The 22,122-nt window shown below is 43.8% G+C and overlaps 1 protein-coding gene across 1 annotated transcript in view; it reads right to left on the bottom strand.

Annotated features, from left to right (window-relative positions):
• The window catches only part of C20H17orf67 (chromosome 20 C17orf67 homolog), a 34,146-nt gene that overhangs the window by 9,951 nt on the left and 2,073 nt on the right, over nt 1-22,122 (bottom strand). Inside the window, exons 2-3 of the mRNA XM_030881638.2 lie at nt 14,296-14,373; nt 13,243-13,343 (exon numbers count right to left, since the gene is read on the bottom strand). Of these exons, the coding sequence (XP_030737498.1) occupies nt 13,243-13,343; nt 14,296-14,350 (156 nt within the window). The 5' untranslated portion in view covers nt 14,351-14,373. The remainder of the gene's footprint in view (nt 1-13,242; nt 13,344-14,295; nt 14,374-22,122) is intronic.

Below are 22,122 nucleotides of genomic sequence, written 5' to 3'. Positions count from 1 at the left end.
AGTAGGGCCTCAATAAAACTCACAGGAGAAATGTACAAACAAGTGATGAATAAATGAAATGACTCTTCTTTCTCCATAATCTTACTAAATCCTCCTTGGGAGGCTCCTGGGCATCTGCGTCAATCTGCTCATTATAATGGCCCAGGCCAAATGTACATAAAAAGCATCAAAGAGTAACATGTATTTCACACCCCTAAATAGAGGCTGAAATCACTGTTGAAGAGAAACAACCAAAACAGATGCACACATAGAGAGAGAAAGAAACAAGCCCTGGTTTCCATGACATTTCACTATTTATTTAAAATGTTAGGGAAATGAATAAGCCACAAAGGCCTAAAAGCAATCATTAGTCAAAGATGAAAAGCCAAACTGCAAATCTGCTGAAAACCACAAATTCAACAATTGTGTTGGCTAAGTTAGAAATGACCCAGCATTAATGGTTCAAATGTTCCTGGATCAAGAAAGAAGGGGTAGATGAAAAATAAGTTTTCATTTTTTTTTAGATTCCTTTTTTCAAGGGGAAAAAAATTAAAGCAAAACAAAAACTAATATCTGCATTTCGTGTCCAATGCCAACTGGAATGATTTAAGTAAATAATTTCTCAAGATTTAGAGCAGAAATTGGAGGGGGTCCTTTATGACGGCACAGGAGAGGTGTGATAATGAAATTAAATACCCACTGGAACCTGATCCAAGCTGAGAATCATAAAGTAGACAGTTAATCGATCAAGGTGGGATCTTTTTCCAAGAAGGCAAAATCCTTCCCGTGACATTTGCATGAAATTAAAGGTCCATCGACATCTGGATGAATTTATTTTGCTCATTAGTAAAAGCAAGATAATCATATAGGCAGAAGGGTGGCTCAGAACTTAACTGCTCTGGGCCACTTAGAAGGCTTAGCCCTAAAAGAAGGCAAATCAGTGATGTGCACAATTTGTATCTCAGTCGCTCTGAACTGGTCTTGGAGATCACAGGGAACAAAAGGGTAACGGAGTTACTACATACATTTGTCAAGGGGCTAAAAATGAAAGCATATTTCACAAAGACTACTTACAATAAAGCTAATATGATTTATACTTGCCCCACAAGAACATTCCTTAAAGGAACACAGGCCAAAATGGAAAGCATATTCCCAGGGCACACAAGTGCTTACGAATACAATCACAAAGGACATAATTTTAGCTCGGATGTCATCTTTTTTAGAGAATTTCCATGGTTCACCCCAGCAGTTGGCAATAATTTTTTCCCTAAAATTTGGGACGACTAAGAGAAATTTAATGAATTTAAGCGAGGCAATAGAAGATTTCTTTGAAATAACCTCCGGGTTCTATGGTAGAGTAATGTCCTACAAAATTTCTCCCCTGGAGAGAAGCAAAGAAAGGAATGGAAACAAGTATAATGAGCATTTAGTAAATGTCAAATTCTGTGCCTGGTGCTGGGGACCCAGAAGTGAAACAAACAGTCCATCTGCTCAAGCAGTTTAGAGCAGTCTAGTAGGAGAGATAGATTTTTTTTTTTAAGTCAGAAATAGCAATTTTGTGCTGTGAGTGCTAGGCCAGAGGGATGCTCTAATTCATGGTGGGAGGGTAGGGGCATCAGGAGGGCCTCTCAAAACAGGCATCATTTCAGGTGAATCTCTACAAATGAGTAAGAGTTAACCAGGTAGACAAGAGCAGAAGAAACAAGTACAAAGGCAGGTGCTGTCAGAGAAGAACTTCAAACACACCATCATTCCAGACAACCTGCTTCTTCTCCTAGGTTTCTAATGCCAATGAGTGGCACCAAGGTGTCCACACAGACACCCACACGTCCCTAATCCTCCCTTACTGCATCCACTCTGCCCCAGAAATGGCCAACTCTAATCCAATTTAAGATATTATATCATGCTCCCATTATCTTTACCTTAAAACCTCTACTGAAACATTCTCTTGGATGACAAGACATAAATTATTTTTTAAAACTTTTAGAAAGCAATGTGGTAATATATACTAAAAGGTTCAGAAATACTGTATTCATATCCTTGGATCCAATAATTTATTTTCTGGGAACATATCCTTAGCAAATAATTCAAAATATTAAAAGCACTTTAAGAACAAAATTTTAGAGTGCTGTTTATAACAGAAAAAATAGTGGGAAAGGGAACCTTCCTACATCGTAAGTTGGAATGTAAATTGGTACAACCACTATGGAGAACAGTATGGAGGTTCCTTAAAAAACTAAAAATAGAGCTACCATATGACCCAGCAATCCCACTCCTGGGCATATTTCTGGTGAAAACCATAATTCGAAAAGATACATGCACCCCAATGTTCATTGCAGCTCTATTTACAATAGCCAAGACATGGAAGCAGCCTAAATGTCCATCGACAGAGGAGTGGATAAAGATGTGGTTCATATATAGAATGGAATATTACTCAGCCATAAAAACAGAATGAAATAATGTCATTTGCAGCAACATGGATGGACCTAGAGATTATCATACTAAGTGAAGTAAGTCAAAGACAAATATTATATGATATCACTTATATGTGGAAATCTCATAAGATGATACAAATGAATTTATTTATGAAACAGAAACAGACTCCCAGACTTTGAAAACAAACTTATGGCTACCAAAGGGGAAAGGTGGGGGGAAGGATAAATTAGGAGTTTGGAATTAACATATACACACTACTATATATAAAATAGATAACCGGGCTTCCATGGTGGCACAGTGGTTGAGGGTCCGCCTGCCGATGCAGGGGACACGGGTTCGTGCCCCGGTCCGGGAAGATCCCAGATGCCGCGGAGCGGCTGGGCCCGTGAGCCTTGGCCGCTGAGCCTGCGCGTCCGGAGCCTGTGCTCCGCAATGGGAGAGGCCACAACAGTGAGAGGCCCGCGTACCGAAAAAAAAAAAAAAAGATAACCAACAAGGACCTACTGTATAGCACAGGGAACTCTACTCTTCTGTAATAACCTATATGGGAAAAGAATCTGAAAAAGAATGGATATATGTATAACTGAATCACTTTGCTATACACCTGAAACTAACACAACACTGTAAATCAAATATACCCCAACATAAAATAAAAATTAAATTTAAAAAAATAGTGGAAATGATCTAACTAACAAAAGAGGGTAATTCACTATTATGATGGTTATAAAGAGTTTCTAATAATATGAGGAAATGTGTATGTTATAATATTAAGAGAAAAACCAAGATACAAAATTGTAGAGTGTGATTATACTTTTTAAAAATACACAAAAAAGACTAAAAAGAAATACATCAAAAATGGCAATGCTGTCTTTGGGGAGAGGGAGTAAGACTACAACAGATTCTTTTTTTCTTCTTTTGACCCTTTCTTGGTTTCCAACTTTTGTATAATAAATATGAATGGCTTACATTTTTATTTGTAATTACACAAGTAACACATGAACATATTGTTACTGTTTAAAGTTTAAACATCAAACATAAAGTTCCCTAGATCAGTACCTGCAAGCTTAACCTCCTGAATGAGATGACACAATTAAGAGTCAACTGATCATATTTCTAGACCTTTTTCTAGAAATTTACATACATATAGATGTACCTATATATAGTATTGTTTTGTGAGTGAGTACTAGGAGGGCAGGACCAACTCAGGGGAGATAGAAAAAGTGACATTGAGAATGAAGAAGAGGGTACCAGGCATAAATAATGGAGAATAGCTCTGCAGGCAAAGGGAATCATTTGTGAAAGGATGCTGAGACCAGGGAGAGGATGGTTTATTTTTAAAAACAATGAGAAGTTCCAGGTGGTTGGAGCATAAATGGCCTTGGACGAGTGGCAGGAAATGGGACACAATGGTGGCTTAGGGCTGGTCTGTCTCCCAGGCCAAGATACTTGGCCCTTATCTTATAAGCAGTGAGGAGCCAAAGAGGTTTTTGTTTTGTTATATTTTAAAAAGTATTTATTCAGCTGCTGCTTTGTAAAAAACAAGAAGAATGAGAGCCAATGTCATCACTCAGGCACTGTGCTTTGCATGCTTTCTCTCACAATAAGTCTCTGAGGTAGGTTTGATTATCATATCCCATTTTATAGATTAAAAAACTGAGACTTACAGAGTTTAAGCAACCTGGCCAGGATGTGATAGCCAGTAAGTGGTGAGCTGGGATTTAAACTCAACACTCTGCTGCCCCACTCTTAAACCCTCTCCTGTGTTGTTTTTGGTGAAAACTACACATACACTTATTAAAAATAAAAAACTGAATGTCCTGAATTGAATAATGTCCCCCAAAATTTCATGTCCACCTGAATCCTGTGAATGTGGTCTTATTGAAACAAGGTCATACTGGAGTAGGGTAGGCCCTAAATCCAAAGACTAGCATCCTTAGAAGAAGGAAATTTGGACACAGGGACACACAGGGAAGAAGGCCATGTAAAGACAGACGCAGAGATTGGAGTAATGTAGCTACAAGTGAAGAAATGCCAAAGATTGCCAGCAACCACCAGAAGCTAGGAGAGAAGCATGGGACAGATTCTCCCTCCAAGCTCCCAGAAGGAATCAACCTTGCCAGCTCCTTGATTTCAAACTTCTAGCCTCCCAAACTGAGAGAGAATAAATTTCTATTGTTGGACCTCCTTGGTGGTCCAGTAGTTAAGACTCTGCACTTCCACTGAAGCGGGTGCAGGTTCGATCCCTGGTGGGGAAACTAAGATCCCACACACTGCCCGGCACGACCATTAAAAATAAATTAATTAATTAATTAATAGACAGATAGACAGATCAATAAATAAATAGATTTCTATTGTTTCAAGCAATCCAGTTTGTGGTACTTTGCCATGGCAGCCTTAAGAAACCAATATACTAAGTAATAGCAAAAAGCATGAAAATAAAAAGTATAAATTTGTCCCAAATTTTATCATGGAGAAAACAATGTCATTATTGTTTGGCAACATGTCTCCATATACCTGTGCAGATAGAAGAGTAGATAGGATTTCTTTCCATTTTGAAAGTTGTACACACAAAACTTTCATGATATCAAGTGCTGACAAGAGTACAGGGATCCAGGTACTCTTATACACACTACTGGTGGGAGCTGGTAAGTCAGTTTGGCAAGCTGGCAGTACCCATTGCACCTGGAAGGACATAAACCCTCTGACTCAGAAATTTCATTTCTTATCGCTGAACTCAGCAAAACACACATGTGTACAAGGATCTTCATCATTGGAAATAAGTAAAATGGCCATTGTTCCAGGAAGGGCTAAATAAATAAGTTGTAATATGTCTCAGTCCATTCGGGCTGCTATAACCTGAAATACCACAAACTGGGCAGCTTATAAACAGCAGAAGTTTATTTCTCACAGCTCAGGAGGTGGAAGTCCAAGATCAGGGTACCAGTACGGGTGGGTGAGGGCTCTCCTTCAGGTCACAGACTTCTCATTATATCTTCACGTGGCTGGTGGGACTAGGGAGCTTTGGGGGGTCTCTTCTATAAGGGTGCTAATCCCATTTACAATCCACGAGAGCAGAGCCCTCATGACCTAAGTACGTCCCAAAGGCCCCATCCCTTAATACCATCACTTGCGAGTTAAGATTTCAACATATGAATTTGGGGTCTGGGGGGACACAAACATTCAGATCATAGCATCATACATTTACCCTATGCTTCAATTTAAAATGAGCTAGAACAAGATGTATTATTGAGTGAATAAAAGCAAGTTACAGAATAAACGCAACACTGCTTTCCACATAGCCTGAACTACATCAATGAAGGGACAAGCAAGTCTGACACATTCAAGGCGCAATGAGGAGGCCAGCATGGCTGGAACGGCGGCAGGGGTGGGGGGCAGGGATGAGATGCAGGTAGAGGCCAAGGAGGGAGCAGAGGGAGTAGACAGACCTCTAGGGCCTAGTAGGCCACTATAGGACCATGGATTTGTTTGGAGTAAGGCAGGAGGTCATTGGAAGGTTTTGAGCAGGAGAAAGATGGGATCCGGTTTACGTTTTTAAGAACTGACTATTGCGGCTCTGCTGAGAACAGATGCAGAGGGATCTAGAGAGGAAGAGGGAGGCAGGGTAAGAGAGTATTGCTCAGTCCACTCTAGGGACTCGGGTGGTGGCAGAGGAGGGTGAGAAGTGGGCAGATTCTGGATTTGGGGCCCATGCAACTAGGAGGAGGTGGCCCACCTTACCCCACCGTGGAAGGCAAGGGCAGGGCTGGTGTAAGGCAAAAATCTGGAATTCCTCTTGAGGCTGTTAAGTCCGAGATGCTGGTTAGATGTTCCAGTGCAAACAGCCAAGTGGACAGTTGCGTGAGGGAGCTCACAGACAGAGTCCAGGCTAGAGATAGGAGTGTGTGGCCATCAGCATAGAGGTGATATTTAAGCTCGGGGACTAGAAAAGGCAGAGAGCAGAGCCCTGGGATGCTCTGACATTTAAAGGACCGTCAAGGGCTAAGAACCCAGCAAAGGAAACTGAGCAGCAAAAACCACAAAGCAGGAGGAGAAACCAGGAGCCAGGGGTCCTGGAAAACAGGAATCCACAGAGCAGAGCGCCCAGAGGAAGGAAGAGGGATCCTTGTGTCAAAACAAAACGAGCGCAGGCTGGCTCCCAGTCCGCAGGATGCCGGGAGCAGAGGCTAAGAGCCATTTCTCTAGGACAGCACTTCTTAAACTTAAATGTGCACCTCGGTCACCCAGTCTTGTGGCCCAGATCCGCCTTCAGGTGTGGGGAGGAGCCTGAGGCTCTGGGCTCCCAAGTGAAGCCCAGCGGCCTGGCTGGGGACCACTTTTTGAGTTGCAAGAGTTCAGCCCTAATCCCTGAAAATCAACAGAAGCACAGTCATGACTGAGGACACATTCCAGGGAAAGCTCAGGATTCTTTTTTCTAGCTTCTTCCCTCTAACCACAAGTCCAGCCCTTCTTTTCACACAGCCCTGTCCTCATCAGATTCTCAGATTGTTTTTCCTCCATTAGGATCTTGAGGCTTTGTTACAAGCTCTTCTAACATGATGTCTTCACAAACTGAAGTCCTAAGTCCTAGAGTAGCAAATGAATTCAGCTGAAACCCAGATGTCTCCAGATGGGGTGTCCCCACGTGAATCCCAGGCTTCCTGGAGTGCCCATCCCACTCCTGTGACATCTAGAACCCAATTCCCCAAAATCTCTGAAGATCTGGGACTCGTGTTTCTCCACCACTGCAGCGTCCAGATCTGAGCGATTACCTCCCTCTTTCGTCAGCCCCCCTTCAGCACACACCTGCCATCTGTCATTCCCCCAAAGAACCACTAACACAAGGTTGCTGTGCACAGCAGACTTTTCCTACGGTTTGGAGGCTTCAGAGGGTAATCACCGCACAGAGCTGAGAACAAGTTCTAACCCAATGTCAAGGAGTTGCCATAAAATAGATGTGTTAGCTATTTCCTGCCACAGGGAATCTGTCAGGTCTGGGCCCTCTCAACCTCCCCACCTGCCCCCTCTCTCTGACCCGTGTTCAGATCCCCCAGCTCGGGGCCTTTCATCCTCTTCCTCCCCAGCTGCCTCCATGCACTCAGAACCCCTCCTGCTTTCTTCCCCGGATCCAGGTCTCCTCTTCCTCTCTCCCCCCATCCTCACTGAGGCCCTACCTTTCTCCATCAAGGATGCCAGCAAGGTGTTCCCAATCCTCTGGGGTGGAAGCCAGCCCTCCCCACAATGCAGGGCACACCATTGATCTTTTCAATGCATTATCCACCACACAGGCAAAAAAGAACGGTTGTTGCCATGAGGATACAAGCTGTCAAAAGGGTCCAGTCGTTTGCATGTGTGGGCATAGCTTGTCTGAACCTGTTTCCAAAACACCTATCATCCCACAGAAGCCAACATCTGCCAATATTAAAGCCAAGTGTCAAGAATATAACATTGTTTTATAGATACTCCCGAGGAGAGACTACTGCAAATCTTCGTATGTGCTTTCATTTTGAATTCTTAATACCTTCCCAAAGCATCATCCATTTACTCTCGTCAATGGCCTCTCCCCTCTCTGAAAGGCTTTTCTTCCGCTCAGTCCCTCAGAGGGGAGAAGCGAAATGAAATAACGCACCCGGTCATCTCTCGGTAATTCTGAGTTAGTGGTGAGCACACGAGTCTCAGAGTTCAGCTCCCGAGGGCACACACATTCCCAGAGATCACTACCTCTGCTCATCCGTCCCAGTCCACCTGTCTGTCTCCAGGCTGCCATGGGAAGGAGGTACAATAACACGTCCAACAATGTAATCTCCCATGTCCCACGTATAATGGTAACTGAAGGCCAGCGTCCAAGAGGCTGTGTCCTGAGCCTCTAAACGGCTCCAGCACGCCAGCCCTAATCCCATCATCCCCCACTTCAAATCCCTTGGTGGCTCCCACTGAGTACAGAATGAAAGTCCACTCCACTATGACTCCAGGTCCTTCCAACCTGGCCCCGAGAGGACCTTCTGTGCCCATCACCCATCATGCCATAAATCCCAGACACTCAAGTGAAGGTCAAAAGACAGGAAACTGGAATCCAGAGCTTCTGAAAAAATTATCCTGCAAGGCCTGTTCCAAAACACACATGCACGCACAGAATCATACACACACCCATACACAAACGCTCACATACACATGCACACACCCCCTCACACATGTACAGTCATACACACATACATATCCTCACACACACCCCCTCACATACATATATATCCTATACATGCACAGTCATACACAAACGTTCACACACACTCACACACAATCCACACATACACGCAGTATGTACCATCCTGCACACACAGGACGGTGTGTCCATCTCTAGCAAAGGGATATGCAAGCAGATGGTTTGCACAAAGAAAGAAGGAGAGTAGAAGGTGGTCTCGGCAAGAGGTAAAGCGCAGGGAAGGGTGGTTCCCTTGGCCAGAGGTCCGACCTCATGGCCTCCTGGTGACCTGCTGACAAACGTGGGGTCACTGCGTCCAACGCTTCATTCAGCAGTGATGCAGGCTGGGATGCCTGTGACATCTGTCAGCCGCTCAGATAAAAGGGGTGACTCGAAACAGGGTCCTACTGTACAGCACAGGGAACTACATTCAATATCTCGTGATAAACTATAATGGAAAAGAATATGAAAGAGAATATATATATATATAAATGAGTTATATATATATAAATGCGTCACTTCGCTGTACAGCAGCAATTAACACAACATTGTAAATCAACTGTACTTCAATACAAAATACTGTAATTTTTTTAAAAGGGGGTGAATTGCTTCTTTTTTTTTTTTTTTTTTTTGCTTCTTTTTATATAACAGGTGATTCGTATTATTCATCTTGCTCTCACTAAATCCCTTAAAAGGAAAAGTCAACAACAAGCCACAAGGGGGAACCAGGTCAGACAGCAAGTGCAGGAGGCCGGGAGGCCCTGGTGTTTGAGAAAAATGCCTACGTGAGCCCCTCCAGGGCCTCCAGATAAACCCCTCTGGCCCTCACCAAGTCCACAGCCGGCTGCCAGGGCTCTTCCTACCAGTTGCTGACTGGCACCAAGAACCTGGTCGTCCTGAAGCTCTATCCAGACCCTCATATTCTATATGAGACCTGGGATGAAACTTCTAGTCAGACTCTGGGCCAAACTCTGCATTTTACAGAGAAAACTGGGTTTTCTCTGTAAGGAAAAAAAAGGAAAGGACTCATCCTCATTCTAAAGCCCAAAGTCCACAACGAGTTTGTGCCGAACACCGCGTGGAATCACACTGAGGGGGAACTCTCTTCCCACCTCGCCCACCGCTGCACTGCCTGTAAACTCCGCATCCTTCCAGCCTCAGCTCCGCGGCGCCTCCTCCAAGAAGCCTGACCAGCCTCTCTCCTCCTTCCGGTTGGAGCTTGAAAGCCCTGTCCTCAGACCCCGTGTGCCAGATGACCTTGTTAGAGAGCTGGAAACAGGCCGGATGCTCTGGCTCATCCGTCCCCATGCAGTGCACACAGCATCTCAAATGAACAGAGAATGTCTAGTCTATGGACTCAGTGCCTGGTGCTCGGCCCGGCACGGTCGAGGTGAAGTATAATTAAGTGCCCATCTTGGTCAGCAAGGAGTGCTCTCTGATTGACCACCTGACCCTCTCACTCTGTCTCTCTGACCTGCATCTGAACGAGTATCCCATCTACTCTCCAGACCCTCATTTCAACACTCAGCTAAATGCATTCCCAACCGGACCACGGGAGCTGCTGTTACCCATGGCAGGTCTCCCCCAGAAGGCTTGGCCCACTGGTTCTCAGCTTCGGTTGCATACTGATGCCACCTAGGGGGCTCTCACCCCCCTCCCCAATGCCTAGGACACACCGCAGGGCACCCCTCTGTGCGGGGAACCCAGGCATCAGATTCTTAACCTCCCCATTTGGTTCCGGCATGTGGCCAAGGTTAAGAAACATGCTCCTAAGAAAAATGGGATTCCAGAAACTATGTGTTGGTTCAGCCAGTACTGCGTGTGGGTGGATGTATGACAGTGCGAGAGACACACAGAGTGACACATGCAGTAAAAGAGAAAGAGACTGTCCATCATCATAGCCAGTGTTCCTCACCCCCGACACGATTACATTTCAGGCCACATCATTTTTGTTGTGGGAGCTGCCCTGTGCATGGTAAGATGTTTAGCAGCATCCCTGGCCCTAACCCATTAGATGCCAATAGCAAACCCTCCTCCCACCAGTTGTGACAACCAAAAATGTCTCCAGACATTGCCAGATGTCCCTGAGGCGGGGGAGCAAAATCACCCCTGGATGAGAACTACAGGTATAGGCTAGCCGCCAAACAACTTATTGCATATTTACGTTCACATTTCAACTGCAGGCACACAGGCATTTTTCCAAACTTGACTAAGTGGCTGAGGATTCTGGACACAGGTCAGTGTCTTTGTGACAGACATACGGGACTGTACCATACACGGGATGGGTGGGAAATGGTGGGTGAGTCTAGAGAGAATCACAGAAACTAGATCAGGCAGGTTCAAGGCAGCCAAGATGAGTCAGTGGTGGTCAAGCCTATAAAAGATGACCAAAACCAACAAAACCCAAAAAGCCAGATATTCAGTAAAGTAGCAATGCCAGAGGCAAGCAGAGGGTTGTCACAGGTGAAGGCAGGTGATGACCAGGAGCCAGGAAGAGGGAAATGAGAGAGAAGGAGCTCATGGAAGTTCTGGGCAGGGAAGGACCACCCCAAGCAGCATTTGGGGATAAAGTGTAGCACGGTGTGTAGCTGGCATGGGGGGAGGAAGGACGCTGGGGGCGGAGGCGGAGCCGTAACACCCACACCCACGTGCTGCCTGATGCCTAAACCACCCCCAGTCCCTGCCCAGGCCGCCCTTCCACAACCAGAGCTCAGGACGGCCAGGGCCAGATGCCAGCAGAGAAAACACCCAGCCAACGCTGGGGCTGAGCAGAGCCTGTCTACTGAGCACCTGGAGGGGGCCTGCTGCCTCAGAGCCCCTTGAACCAGCCTCCCACAGCCTCCAGGGCCCCCAGGGAAGAGCCTCTGGAACGGCCCCTCCAGACATCACCCCAAAAGAGCAAAGAGCCAGCTGGAGTTCCCCAGGACCCTCGGGCCAGGCATCCTGCTCCCCACTGGCTCCCTCACCATCCACTCCGCCCCTTCCCAACCCTCATCCCCCGTGCTGGAGGCTTGGTTTCCCCCAATATCCCCTCACGTTCCTTCTCATCCCCTCGGGATCCTCTGTCTCTGCCCACCTCTGAGCCCTGGTGTGCTCAGACTTCAATGCTGGGCCTCTTCTAAATGCATCTCAAACCATCTGTGCACTCGCCCATTCGAGACATGCTTTGATTGTCCTCTACTGAACCCAAGGTAAAGTCCAACGTACCCGAAGCCCTCCTGCTCTTGCGCCGGCCCACCTCCCAGACCCCTTCCACCTGTGTGTGGAGATTCCAGCCACCTCTGACTTCTCCTACCAAAGAGAACAAAGCCACGTCCACCCCTAACAGCCTGAATCGCTTGCTCGTTTCTAAGCCGTTCTGTGAAACAGTGATTTGCTGACTCTTCTGTGTCTGCCACCAACTCTGAGCAGAAACCCAGGTGACTGTCTGCAGCCTCGGCCCCACCCCGTCCCCGGTACTTAATACTCAAAGGAGCTGTTACCGCTTGCTGAGTACTATTTTAAGTGCCTTACTATGAATTACTTTATTTTATTCTCATAAAGTAGTTGTTTCATGCTCTTATAATAATAATATTATAGAAATATGAGTAATAATATTGTTTACCCCCTTTTCATAGTCAAGAGTACTGAGGTACAGAAATGTGAGGAGACTTCTTCAAAGTTACATAGTTTGAAAATGGGGAGATTCAAACCGGGACAGTCTGCCCACAGCCAGTAATCTTCACCGCTGTGCGACCCGGCATCATACTGAGAGACTTTTAAGTGAACTAATCCAACTACCCACACGATTCCGCAGGGAGCAAAGGCCAGTGCTGCTGCAGATCCTCTGGGCCTCAACACAGAGATGCAATGAACAGAGGGTGAGCATGCGGCCCGGCTGATGTGGGCACAGGTGGGAGACCAGCCTTGACCACAGACATGGCTTCACAGACACGCTGACTCTGCCTGGGTCCCTGCTACTTACATTCACCTGAGTGGGGTAAAAATACCAGGAATGTCGGCACTTCCATCGTGGGAGGGAGAGAGAAGCCAGGCCCGAACTGGCCTGAGGCCAGGGTGGCAGGGCCTAGTAGCACCCACCACAAGTCACAGAGTGAAGGCAGCAGAGGGTACTCTGGTTCAGAAAGACTAGGTGGATGCCACAAACCTACAGGGCAGAGCTGAGGCCAAAGACCAAAATCAGAGGCACAAGGCGAGGGTGGAACCTGGTGGCAGCAGGGGCAGAGATTCTGCCTACCCAGACAGAGCATCACTAGCCGGGGATGCTGGTTCAGCTGGCCCGGCACCCAAGGGAAGAGGGAGAAGATGGGGTTGGCACCAGCCTCAGGGCACAGCTCCCTAGCATCCCATTCAGGGGAGCCACCCAGCCGCCCACGCGGGATTCTGGACTCCCACCATCGGCCCCACTGTTTCCACTTTAAATACTGTTCGAACAGTAGGGGAGCAGAGCTGGCACCTCCGGAGAAGAAAAGGCGTAAATAAGAAGGTGAGATCACCTTACACCTGGGACTCCACAGAACCTCCATCTAGCACCCATGCTGGGCTGGAACCAGCACCTCATTTGGGTTCATAATGAACAAGCATTCAAATGATCTCCCTCTCCCTTCAAAGAGCCAGAGCCCGGAACTCACCCTCATGGGCTCATCAGGGAACCCGGGTTTGCTCGGCCTGTCCTGGCGCCGGGATCTCAGGACCTGTTTGGCCTCCTTTTCCGTCAGAATCGGGGAGGCCCCTGAAAAAGTCAGGAAGGGACCTTAGGGACTCTCAGACACACGCATCCATGCTCCGTCTCACCATCCAAGGCGAAGCATTTGCAAGTCCAATTTGGGTCAACGCACAAAAGTTCTTTCAAAGGGACCTGTCCCAAGGACGAGGCGTTCCAGAGGGCTCAGAGGGGAATTTTTAATTGTTTCTAACATGGTTAACTCAGAATAAAAGCATATTTACCTGCTGCCGCCATGGCTCATTCCTCTAAAAGTGGCTGTTAATTTAATGAACACGTTTCTTTAAACATATTTTCTTCAGTTCACTGGTCAGTGTGTTTATTGTCCCTCAGGGTTGCTTTGGTGGGATTCTTTTAAATCCTCAATACACTAAATCAAGTTTAAGTTGTTATTAGAAAATTCCCCCATGACAATAAGATTATATTAAACTTGATAAGCACCCACGATCCCTCAAAGAAAATATTATAACTAAAGTAAGTTAAGTTTTGATAATCACACATAAATTCTAGAAGATACTATTATAATAAAAGTATATCAAGGGAATTCTCTGGCGGTCCAGTGATTAGGACTCCTGCTTTCACTGCAGTGGGCCTGAGTTCAATCCCTGGTCAGGGAACTAAAATCCCACAAGCCACGCGGCGTAGCCAAAAAAAAAAAAAGGAAAAACGAAAGTATATCAAATTCTGATGATCTCAGATAAACTCTAAAAGACAGTATCCTTGAAGATTTATCAGCATTTTTGAGAATTAGTGTTCAATATGTTTAAAGATTAAAAATATAATTTATCCCTAATTATACCAATTCCGGGAGCCTGCTCTTAGGAAGAAAAAAAAAGAAGCACTGAATTATTATACATTACATATTACTTGAAATTTTGAAAACATATTTTAAAAATATAAGATAGACTTATTTCAGTTTATCTTGTCAGCACAGAAATAGGTTTCGGGAGTTAATGCTCACCTGAGAAGAAAATCAGTAAGGTGAGAGACAGCACGAGCACAAATAACCTCTTCATCCTGCCTTGATCCCTCTCTCCGCCTGTTGCAGAATGAATCCCCCCGGTCAAAGAGCCAGCCTACTTGAAGAGAGCCACATCCGGCCCAAAGGCTGTTTATGCTCTGACTAACAGCACTCACAGCATGACGCTAAACGCATCTGACGCTAAATTTTCAGTATGATCACGAAAATATTTTCCTCTGAATTCCTATAAATTTTCATCCTGAGGAAGGAAATTATCCTTCTGTCATCAAACTTTTGGAGCTTGAATTTGACAAAGCAACACATGACAACCATTTCATTTAAATAGATATGTCTATATATACATCATGGAGTAGTTTGTGTTTATCTGTAGCTTCAGTTCATGCTCCTACTGTTTCATTGAGAATTAATCACCTCTCACATTTACATATTTTATGACATTTTTCCAAAACCCATTCACCAATCCATTTTGACCTCCCCAGTAATTTCAGAAATTAGCAGGGAAATTATCAAGGAGCCTAATGAGGGGAAAAATTTTTTTTCAGCTGACCTTGAAGCCAGATAGACCAGGGTTCATGCCCAGGCTTCCCCTCTTTCTAGCAACATAAACTTCGGTCAATCACTTATCCTTTCTGAACTTCAGTTTCCTCTCCTGTACAAAGGAAATAACAGTACCTACCACGTGGGTGATTAAGGATGAGGGATAAGGGATGAGATGCATGGCTCATCTTCATTTTACAAGTAAGGAATTGGGGTTCAGACAGGTGAAATGATGTCCAAGTTCATACATTTTGCTGAAGTCGAGCCAAATTCTTCTGTTTTTAAAGCCTGGAGCTCTTCCCATTATACCCCAAAAGGGCCTTGTGCAATAAGTCAGTAATACTGTAAGCAGCCTTACTCCACACTTAAGTTTATTTTTATAAAGATAATAAAATCTCAATAAGCTGAAGTCTTTTTAAATTCAAATCACCAATATATATTACATAAATTATTAAATATATTATAAAAATATGTGTGGAAGGTATGTGGCATTTATTGGGATAAAATTCTCAGTTCAGAGAAATGATCTGATGTTTCTGTAGTTACTTTGCCAGCTCAAAAGAAAACAACCCCCCATCGGTAGTTGCCCAAGTTTATGCTAATGTTGTGTAACTGATATTAAACTTAAATGTTCTGCCCATTCTGCTGGTATAAAAATAGTCTGAACCGACTGTTATCAAGGAAAAGAAATCATGCATTGTTAGCAAAGTTGCCTCATATGTTAATTTGCACAAAATTAGATGTTTGGTTTTACGTATTCTGTTGCTATTAACGTCCTTCTGTTCTCATACAGTTTTCAATAACTGCGAAATTTTAGGAGCACTATTTTAGCAATATACATTTGTCACATGAAGCATCTTGGTTTTTTACGTGCATTGTCAAGTTTTTTATTCCTCTTGTTCTTTGCACTTCCCTGCTTACGAGTCTTTCTTTATCTTCCCACTGGGTTCAGAACAGAATCAGAAACCCTACCGTGCACTACAGGACGCTGTGTTACCTGGGACTGTGGTTTTTTCCAACCCCACTCCAATCGCACCCCTCCAGCTCATGCCAATCCAGCTGCACTTCGTTACTTTCAATTTAACAAGCTCTTTCCCACCCAGGATCTTTGCACATGCTCTTCCTCCCTCTTTTAATGACTGGATTCTTCTCAGTCTTCAGGTTTCAATTTGTACTTTCTCTTGCTCAAGCAAGCCTGTCTTTACCAGCATACTTAATGAAGGTTCCCTGCCACCCCACAACCACCATGACTCTCTACCTCACAGCACTCCCCGTAATGGGTAAATGTTGTCTTTGTTTACTTTTTAAAATCTGTCTCCTCCACTGGACCGTAAGCTCTAGGTAAGCTTATGTTACTTTTTTTTTAATATTGTTTCTAATATTCTCCATTTATTTATTTGTTTGTTTGTTTTCGGCTGTGTTGGGTGTTCGTTGCTGCGTGCAGGCTTTCTCTAGTTGTGGTGAGCTGGGGCTACTCTTAGTTGCGGTGCGCGGGCTTCTCATTGTGGTGGCTTCTCTTGTTGTGGAGCACAGGCTCTAGCCGCGGGGACTTCAGTAGTTATGGCTCGCGGACCCTTAGAGCACAGGCTCAGTAGGTGTGGCACACGGGCTTAGTTGCTCCGTGGCATGTAGGATCTTCCCAGACCAGGGATTGAATCCGTGTCCCCTGCATTGGCAGGCGGATTCTTAACCACTGCACCACCAAGGAAGTCCCGTGTTACTTTTCTAATTTAAAAAAAAAAAGAGAGAGAGAGAGAGAAAGAAAAGGGAAACTTGGGTGGACAGGAGAAGTGAGACTGGAGAAAGCCTGTATCCCACCCTGGGATGTTGGTTCAAGGTCTCAGGTGGAGAGGGCCCCTCAGGTGTGATACTCTCAGGGTCATTCAAATGCCTTTCAGGTGGGCTCTGGAGATATCATCTCAAAAGGGGGAACTATAGAAAAACTGAAAGAGCAAGGTAACCTGATTGTGAGTGTCACTCTGGTGGGGAGAATTCTCTTCTACCTGCCTATGCTCCTTTCTAGGGAAAGTGTCAGCCAGATCAATTAGGTGAGTCAACAGGGCTCACAGTAGAAGACACAATTCCCAAAAAATCCACAAGGTGGCAGAGTAGAGAGAAGAACCTGGGACAACAAAGGTCAGGGGAAAGACACTCCAGGCCACCAACATTCACCATTCCAGAAGTTGCCAAGAATACCAGGGAATCCACTGGAGGTGGAGAGGGGTGGCACTGCAGTGACTCAGACTATTTTCCTAGGATTTTAATTGATCTGAAGGTCCCCATCAGATACTGAGACATGGGAAAGCTACATTACCAATTTGACAACATTTAAGAATATATAAAGGAAGAGTGCTACCACCCATATCACAGCACCCTGACATAACTGATATTTTCATTCATGTGGGTTTCCCATCTCTTTTAAAAAGAAATCCTTAAATGTTTAAAGATCAGTGATAAAGCCGACACCATCAAGTTCTCAACACCATCACACTGCATACTCTTTCAATAGGATAAGACAGTGATTTCAAATTCTGTGAGCTAAAGAAACTTCAGAAACAAGGGAACATCTTTTTTTTTTTCCCCTATAGAAAGCTGCTGAATCTGTCTCAAGAGAATTATAACGTGTCCACATTCTTTAGGCCCAGAGCCAATAAAATAAATTCTAACATTCCTTTTTGCAGTTGTTTTCTTTTTTATTATTAGTTTTTTTGGCTCCCTTTCCCACTAGACTATAAACTCTACATTTTTACCATGTACATATAATTGTTGTATACTATGCATAATAGTACCTCCATAAATCTCATGTGTACCTACCCACACATTAATTTATAGGCACACTGTGTGGGCAGATGTTAGGTTTGGGTTAGGCAGATCGAATTATTAGCACCAGTTCTTCACCATCACCAGTGCACCTCTATGCTCTTCACCATATGACTTTGCAGTCCTGCCCCTTAACTTTGGGCCCAACCACGTGACTTGCTCTGGACAACGGGATGGTAGCAGACATGACACAAACAGAGGCAGGAAATGTGTTTGCAGAGTTAGGGGTACCCTCTTGCATTTTGCAGCCATTGCTACAAAAAGAGCTTCCCCCAGACAGCTGCCATCCTTCAAGCTAGGTCTCAGAATTAACTCCCATGAAAAGTGTCTGCACAGATGTACAGCCTCCAGCAGACCCACCCAGCCCAGTCCAGCCTCACTCAGCTGACCTCCAGCTACCACCACCTGTAGCAGAGCCTCCCATTAACCTGCAGACCCTTAAGAGTAAATGATTATTTCAAGCCACTGAGCTAGGAGCACTTTGTTACACAGCACTACTCTGACAACAGATAACTGATACGGGGGTATAATGGGATGGTCAGCGTGTCCAAATCTGGGTGCTTTGGGGTCTAAGTTAATAATAGGGTCCTGCCAGATACTTCATTCAAAAGTGAATGAATATCTGCTGTGTGGGCTGAGTGATATAATGGTCCAGACTGTGGGCTGCAGAGTTATCAATAGAGCTGGGCTTGAATCCTGGCTCTGAAACTTATTATCTGTGCCACACTGAAGCTGTGTGACATTGGGCACATTTCTTTACTATCCAAGTCACTGTTTACTCACTATTAAAAAATAATAATTATTATAATAAAACTTATATCTTAAGGTGTTTTGAGACTTAAAAGAGAAAGTGTATGTAAAGTACTTGACAGATATAGTAACTAATACCTGGAAACTATTACTGTTTTATTATTCCTCCTTCTCTGTGAAATCACTCTTTATATTTGCACACCCTCCCCATTCTCAGACACATGATAGAAAGCCTGTAAAAAAATGTTTAATGACCAAATGATATCGAGATTAACCAAACACATCTTAAGATAATTTTATATACTGTTGAAATAAAAATACATCTTTATTAGAAAATAAAATATGGCCCCTTTTAAGTGTGAGTTGCTTTCCCCTGCTCTGTCTCTACACCCCACGCCCTGAGTTTCCTTTCACGTGTCCTCAGTCCTGCTATACAAACACACACCTTCCTCTCTGGAGCAGCAATACAATGGTAAGACGGTTTAGCCTTGGACAGGGCCCTTTCTGGCCTGCTGCATGCTTCCCCGAGCAGGCTATAATTTCTGCTCTGGGCCAGGACGTTGGCCTCAACTTACATCTGCCCAGCAGGTAAGGATGGCCAAGGTCTCACCAGGTCCCTGACAGCTATTGCCAGGCTTCTCTCCAGCCTAAACAGGAATGACCACGGCACTGGCAAAGGTGTAGGAATGTAAGATGGTACAAATAAACACATGAGGGATGGAGCATGGACTGAATAACTCGTGAAACCACCTCTAAGGCTACTGTTATATTTCATTGAGGAAAATGGCTAAGGCTGTAACTGGAAGAGAAAAGCTCCAATTCTTCTGGAGAAAAAAATACTGAAATATGTGTTGTTTTTCTCTGTGGGATTTCAGTTGGGATGACAAGCTTGAGGGATTAAGAGATACTCTAGCAGCGGTTCTCAAATCTTAAGGTGCCTAAGAGTCACCGGGAGGATCATCGGACATCTGAGAAAGCCTCTGACACGGAAGATGAAGACAAAAGAAACTACAGGAAAAAGCAACTTGAGGCAATCACAGATCAGGCAAGGAGAGGAAGGAAGAAAATATCTAACAGTATCCTCCGAGAGATGAGAGAAAAATTTTTCTCCCATGAAGCATGAATAGGATGCTGTAAAAAAAGTAAGACTCAGAAAACAAATCAACAAAAAAGTTCTTAGAAATTAAAAACTCAATAAAAAGATTCAAAAATAAAGCTATGAAAATCCTTTAGAATATTAGAGCAAAAATGAGAGATTAAAAAAAACTGAGAAAAAAATGTTTACACAGAGGACATTTATCCAAAGGATTTGTAAACTTATGTCCACACAAAAACCTGTACACAGATGTGTCTAGGAGCTTTACTCATAATTGCCAAAACTTGGAAGCTACCAAGATGTCCTTCAGAGGTAAATGGATAAATAAACTGTGGTCCATCCAGACGATGGAATATTATTCAGCACTGAAAAGAAATGAGCTATCAAACCATGAAAAGACATGGAGGAAACTTAAATGCACGTTCCTAAGTGAAAGAAGCCAATCTGAAAAGGCTACACACAGTATGAGTCCAATGATATGACATTCTAGAAAAGGTAAACCTATGGAGACAGTAAAAGGATCAGTGGTTACCAGGGGTGAGGGTCTGGGGAGAAAGGAATAAGCAGAACCCAGATGATTTGTGGGCACTGTAATAACCTGTGTGACACTATAATAGTGGATACATGTCATTATACATTTGTCCAAACCCACAGAATGTACACCACCAAGAGTGAACTCTAATGCAAACTATGGACTTTGGGTGATGATGCTGTGTCAATGTAGGTTTATGGATTGTAGCAAACACGCCACTCTGGTTCAGGATGTGGATAATTTTTCTGTACTTTCTGCTCCATTTTGCTGTGAATCTAAAACTGCTCTAAAAAATAAAGTCTATTTTAAAAAGAGAGAGAAGAGGGAGGGGGTATGGGGATATATGTATGCATATAGCTGATTCACTTTGTTATACAGCAGAAACTAACACAATATTGTAAAGTAATTATACTCCAATAAAAATGTTAAACAAATAAATTAATTAAATAAAAATAAAAAGAGAGAGAACGGTCTAGGAGGTCCAACATCCAGATAACAGAAGTTTCAAAAAGAACACAGAAAATAGAGAGGAGGAAATCAACAAAGTAATTCCAGAACTGAAGGACATGAGCTTCTAGACTGAAAGAGTCCAGAAAACCTGGCAAAATACATGAAAATAGACTCACACCAAGGCACATCTTTGTGAAATTTCAGAACACTGGAGAAAAAGCAAAGATTCTACAAGTTTCAGGAAAGCAAAAACAACTTGCATTCTTGGGATCAGGAATAAGAGTAACGTCAGACATCTCTACAGCAACACTAAAAGCAAGCAGAAATGGAGAACTGTCTTTAATGGTGTGAAGGAAAATTATCTCCAACTTGGAATTCTACATGCAGATAAATAATCAGGTATGGAGGGTGGAACAGAGACATTTGTAGACACCATGCAAGGACTCAAAAAAAAGCTCAAAATGGATTGAAGACCTAAATGTAAGGCCAGAAACTATCAAACTCTTAGAGGAAAACATAGGCAGAACACTACATGACATAAATCACAGCAAGATCCTTTTTGACCCACCTCCTAGAGAAATGGAAATAAAAACAAAAATAAACAAATGGGACCTAATGAAAATTCAAAGCTTTTGCACAGCAAAGGAAACCATAAACAAGACCAAAAGACAACCCTCAGAATGGGAGAAAATATTTGCAAATGAAGCAACTGACAAAGGATTATTCTCCAAAATTTATAAGCAGCTCATGCAGCTCAATAACAAAAAAACAAACAACCCAATCCAAAAATGGGCAGAAGACCTAAATAGACATTTCTCCAAAGAAGATATACAGACTGCCAACAAACACATGAAAGAATGCTCAACATCATTAATCATTAGAGAAATGCAAATCAAAACTACAATGAGATATCATCTCACACCGGTCAGAATGGCCATCATCAAAAAATCTAGAAACAATAAATGCTGGAGAGGGTGTGGAGAAAAGGAAACACTCTTGCACTGCTGGTGGGAATGTGAATTGGTACAGCCACTATGGAGAACAGTATGGAGGTTCCTTAAAAAACTACAAATAGAACTACCATATGACCCAGCAATCCCACTACTGGGCATATACCCTGAGAAAACCATAATTCAATAAGAGTCATGTACCACAATGTTCATTGCAGCTCTATTTACAATATCCCGGAGATGGAAACAACCTAAGTGTCCATCATCGGATGAATGGATAAAGAAGATGTGGCAAATATATACAATGGAATATTACTCAGCCATAAAAAGAAACGACATTGAGCTATTTGTAATGAGGTGGATAGACCTAGAGTCTGTCATACAGAGTGAAGTAAGTCAGAAAGAGAAAGACAAATACCGTATGCTAACACATATATATGGAATTTAAGAAAAAAAATGTCATGAAGAACCTAGGGGTAAGACAGGAATAAAAACACAGACCCACTAGAGAATGGACTTGACGATATGGGGAGGGGGAAGGGTGAGCTGTGACAAAGTGAGAGAGAGGCATGGACATATATACACTACCAAATGTAAGGTAGATAGCTAGTGGGAAGCAGCTGCATAGCACAGGGAGAGCAGCTCGGTGCTTTGTGACCGCCTGGAGGGGT

The sequence above is a fragment of the Globicephala melas genome, chromosome 20 (assembly GCF_963455315.2).
Source record: "Globicephala melas chromosome 20, mGloMel1.2, whole genome shotgun sequence".
NCBI classification, from domain to species: domain Eukaryota; kingdom Metazoa; phylum Chordata; class Mammalia; order Artiodactyla; family Delphinidae; genus Globicephala; species Globicephala melas.
Note: the sequence above shows the minus strand (reverse complement) of the source record. Positions and strands in the feature narration are given on the sequence as shown.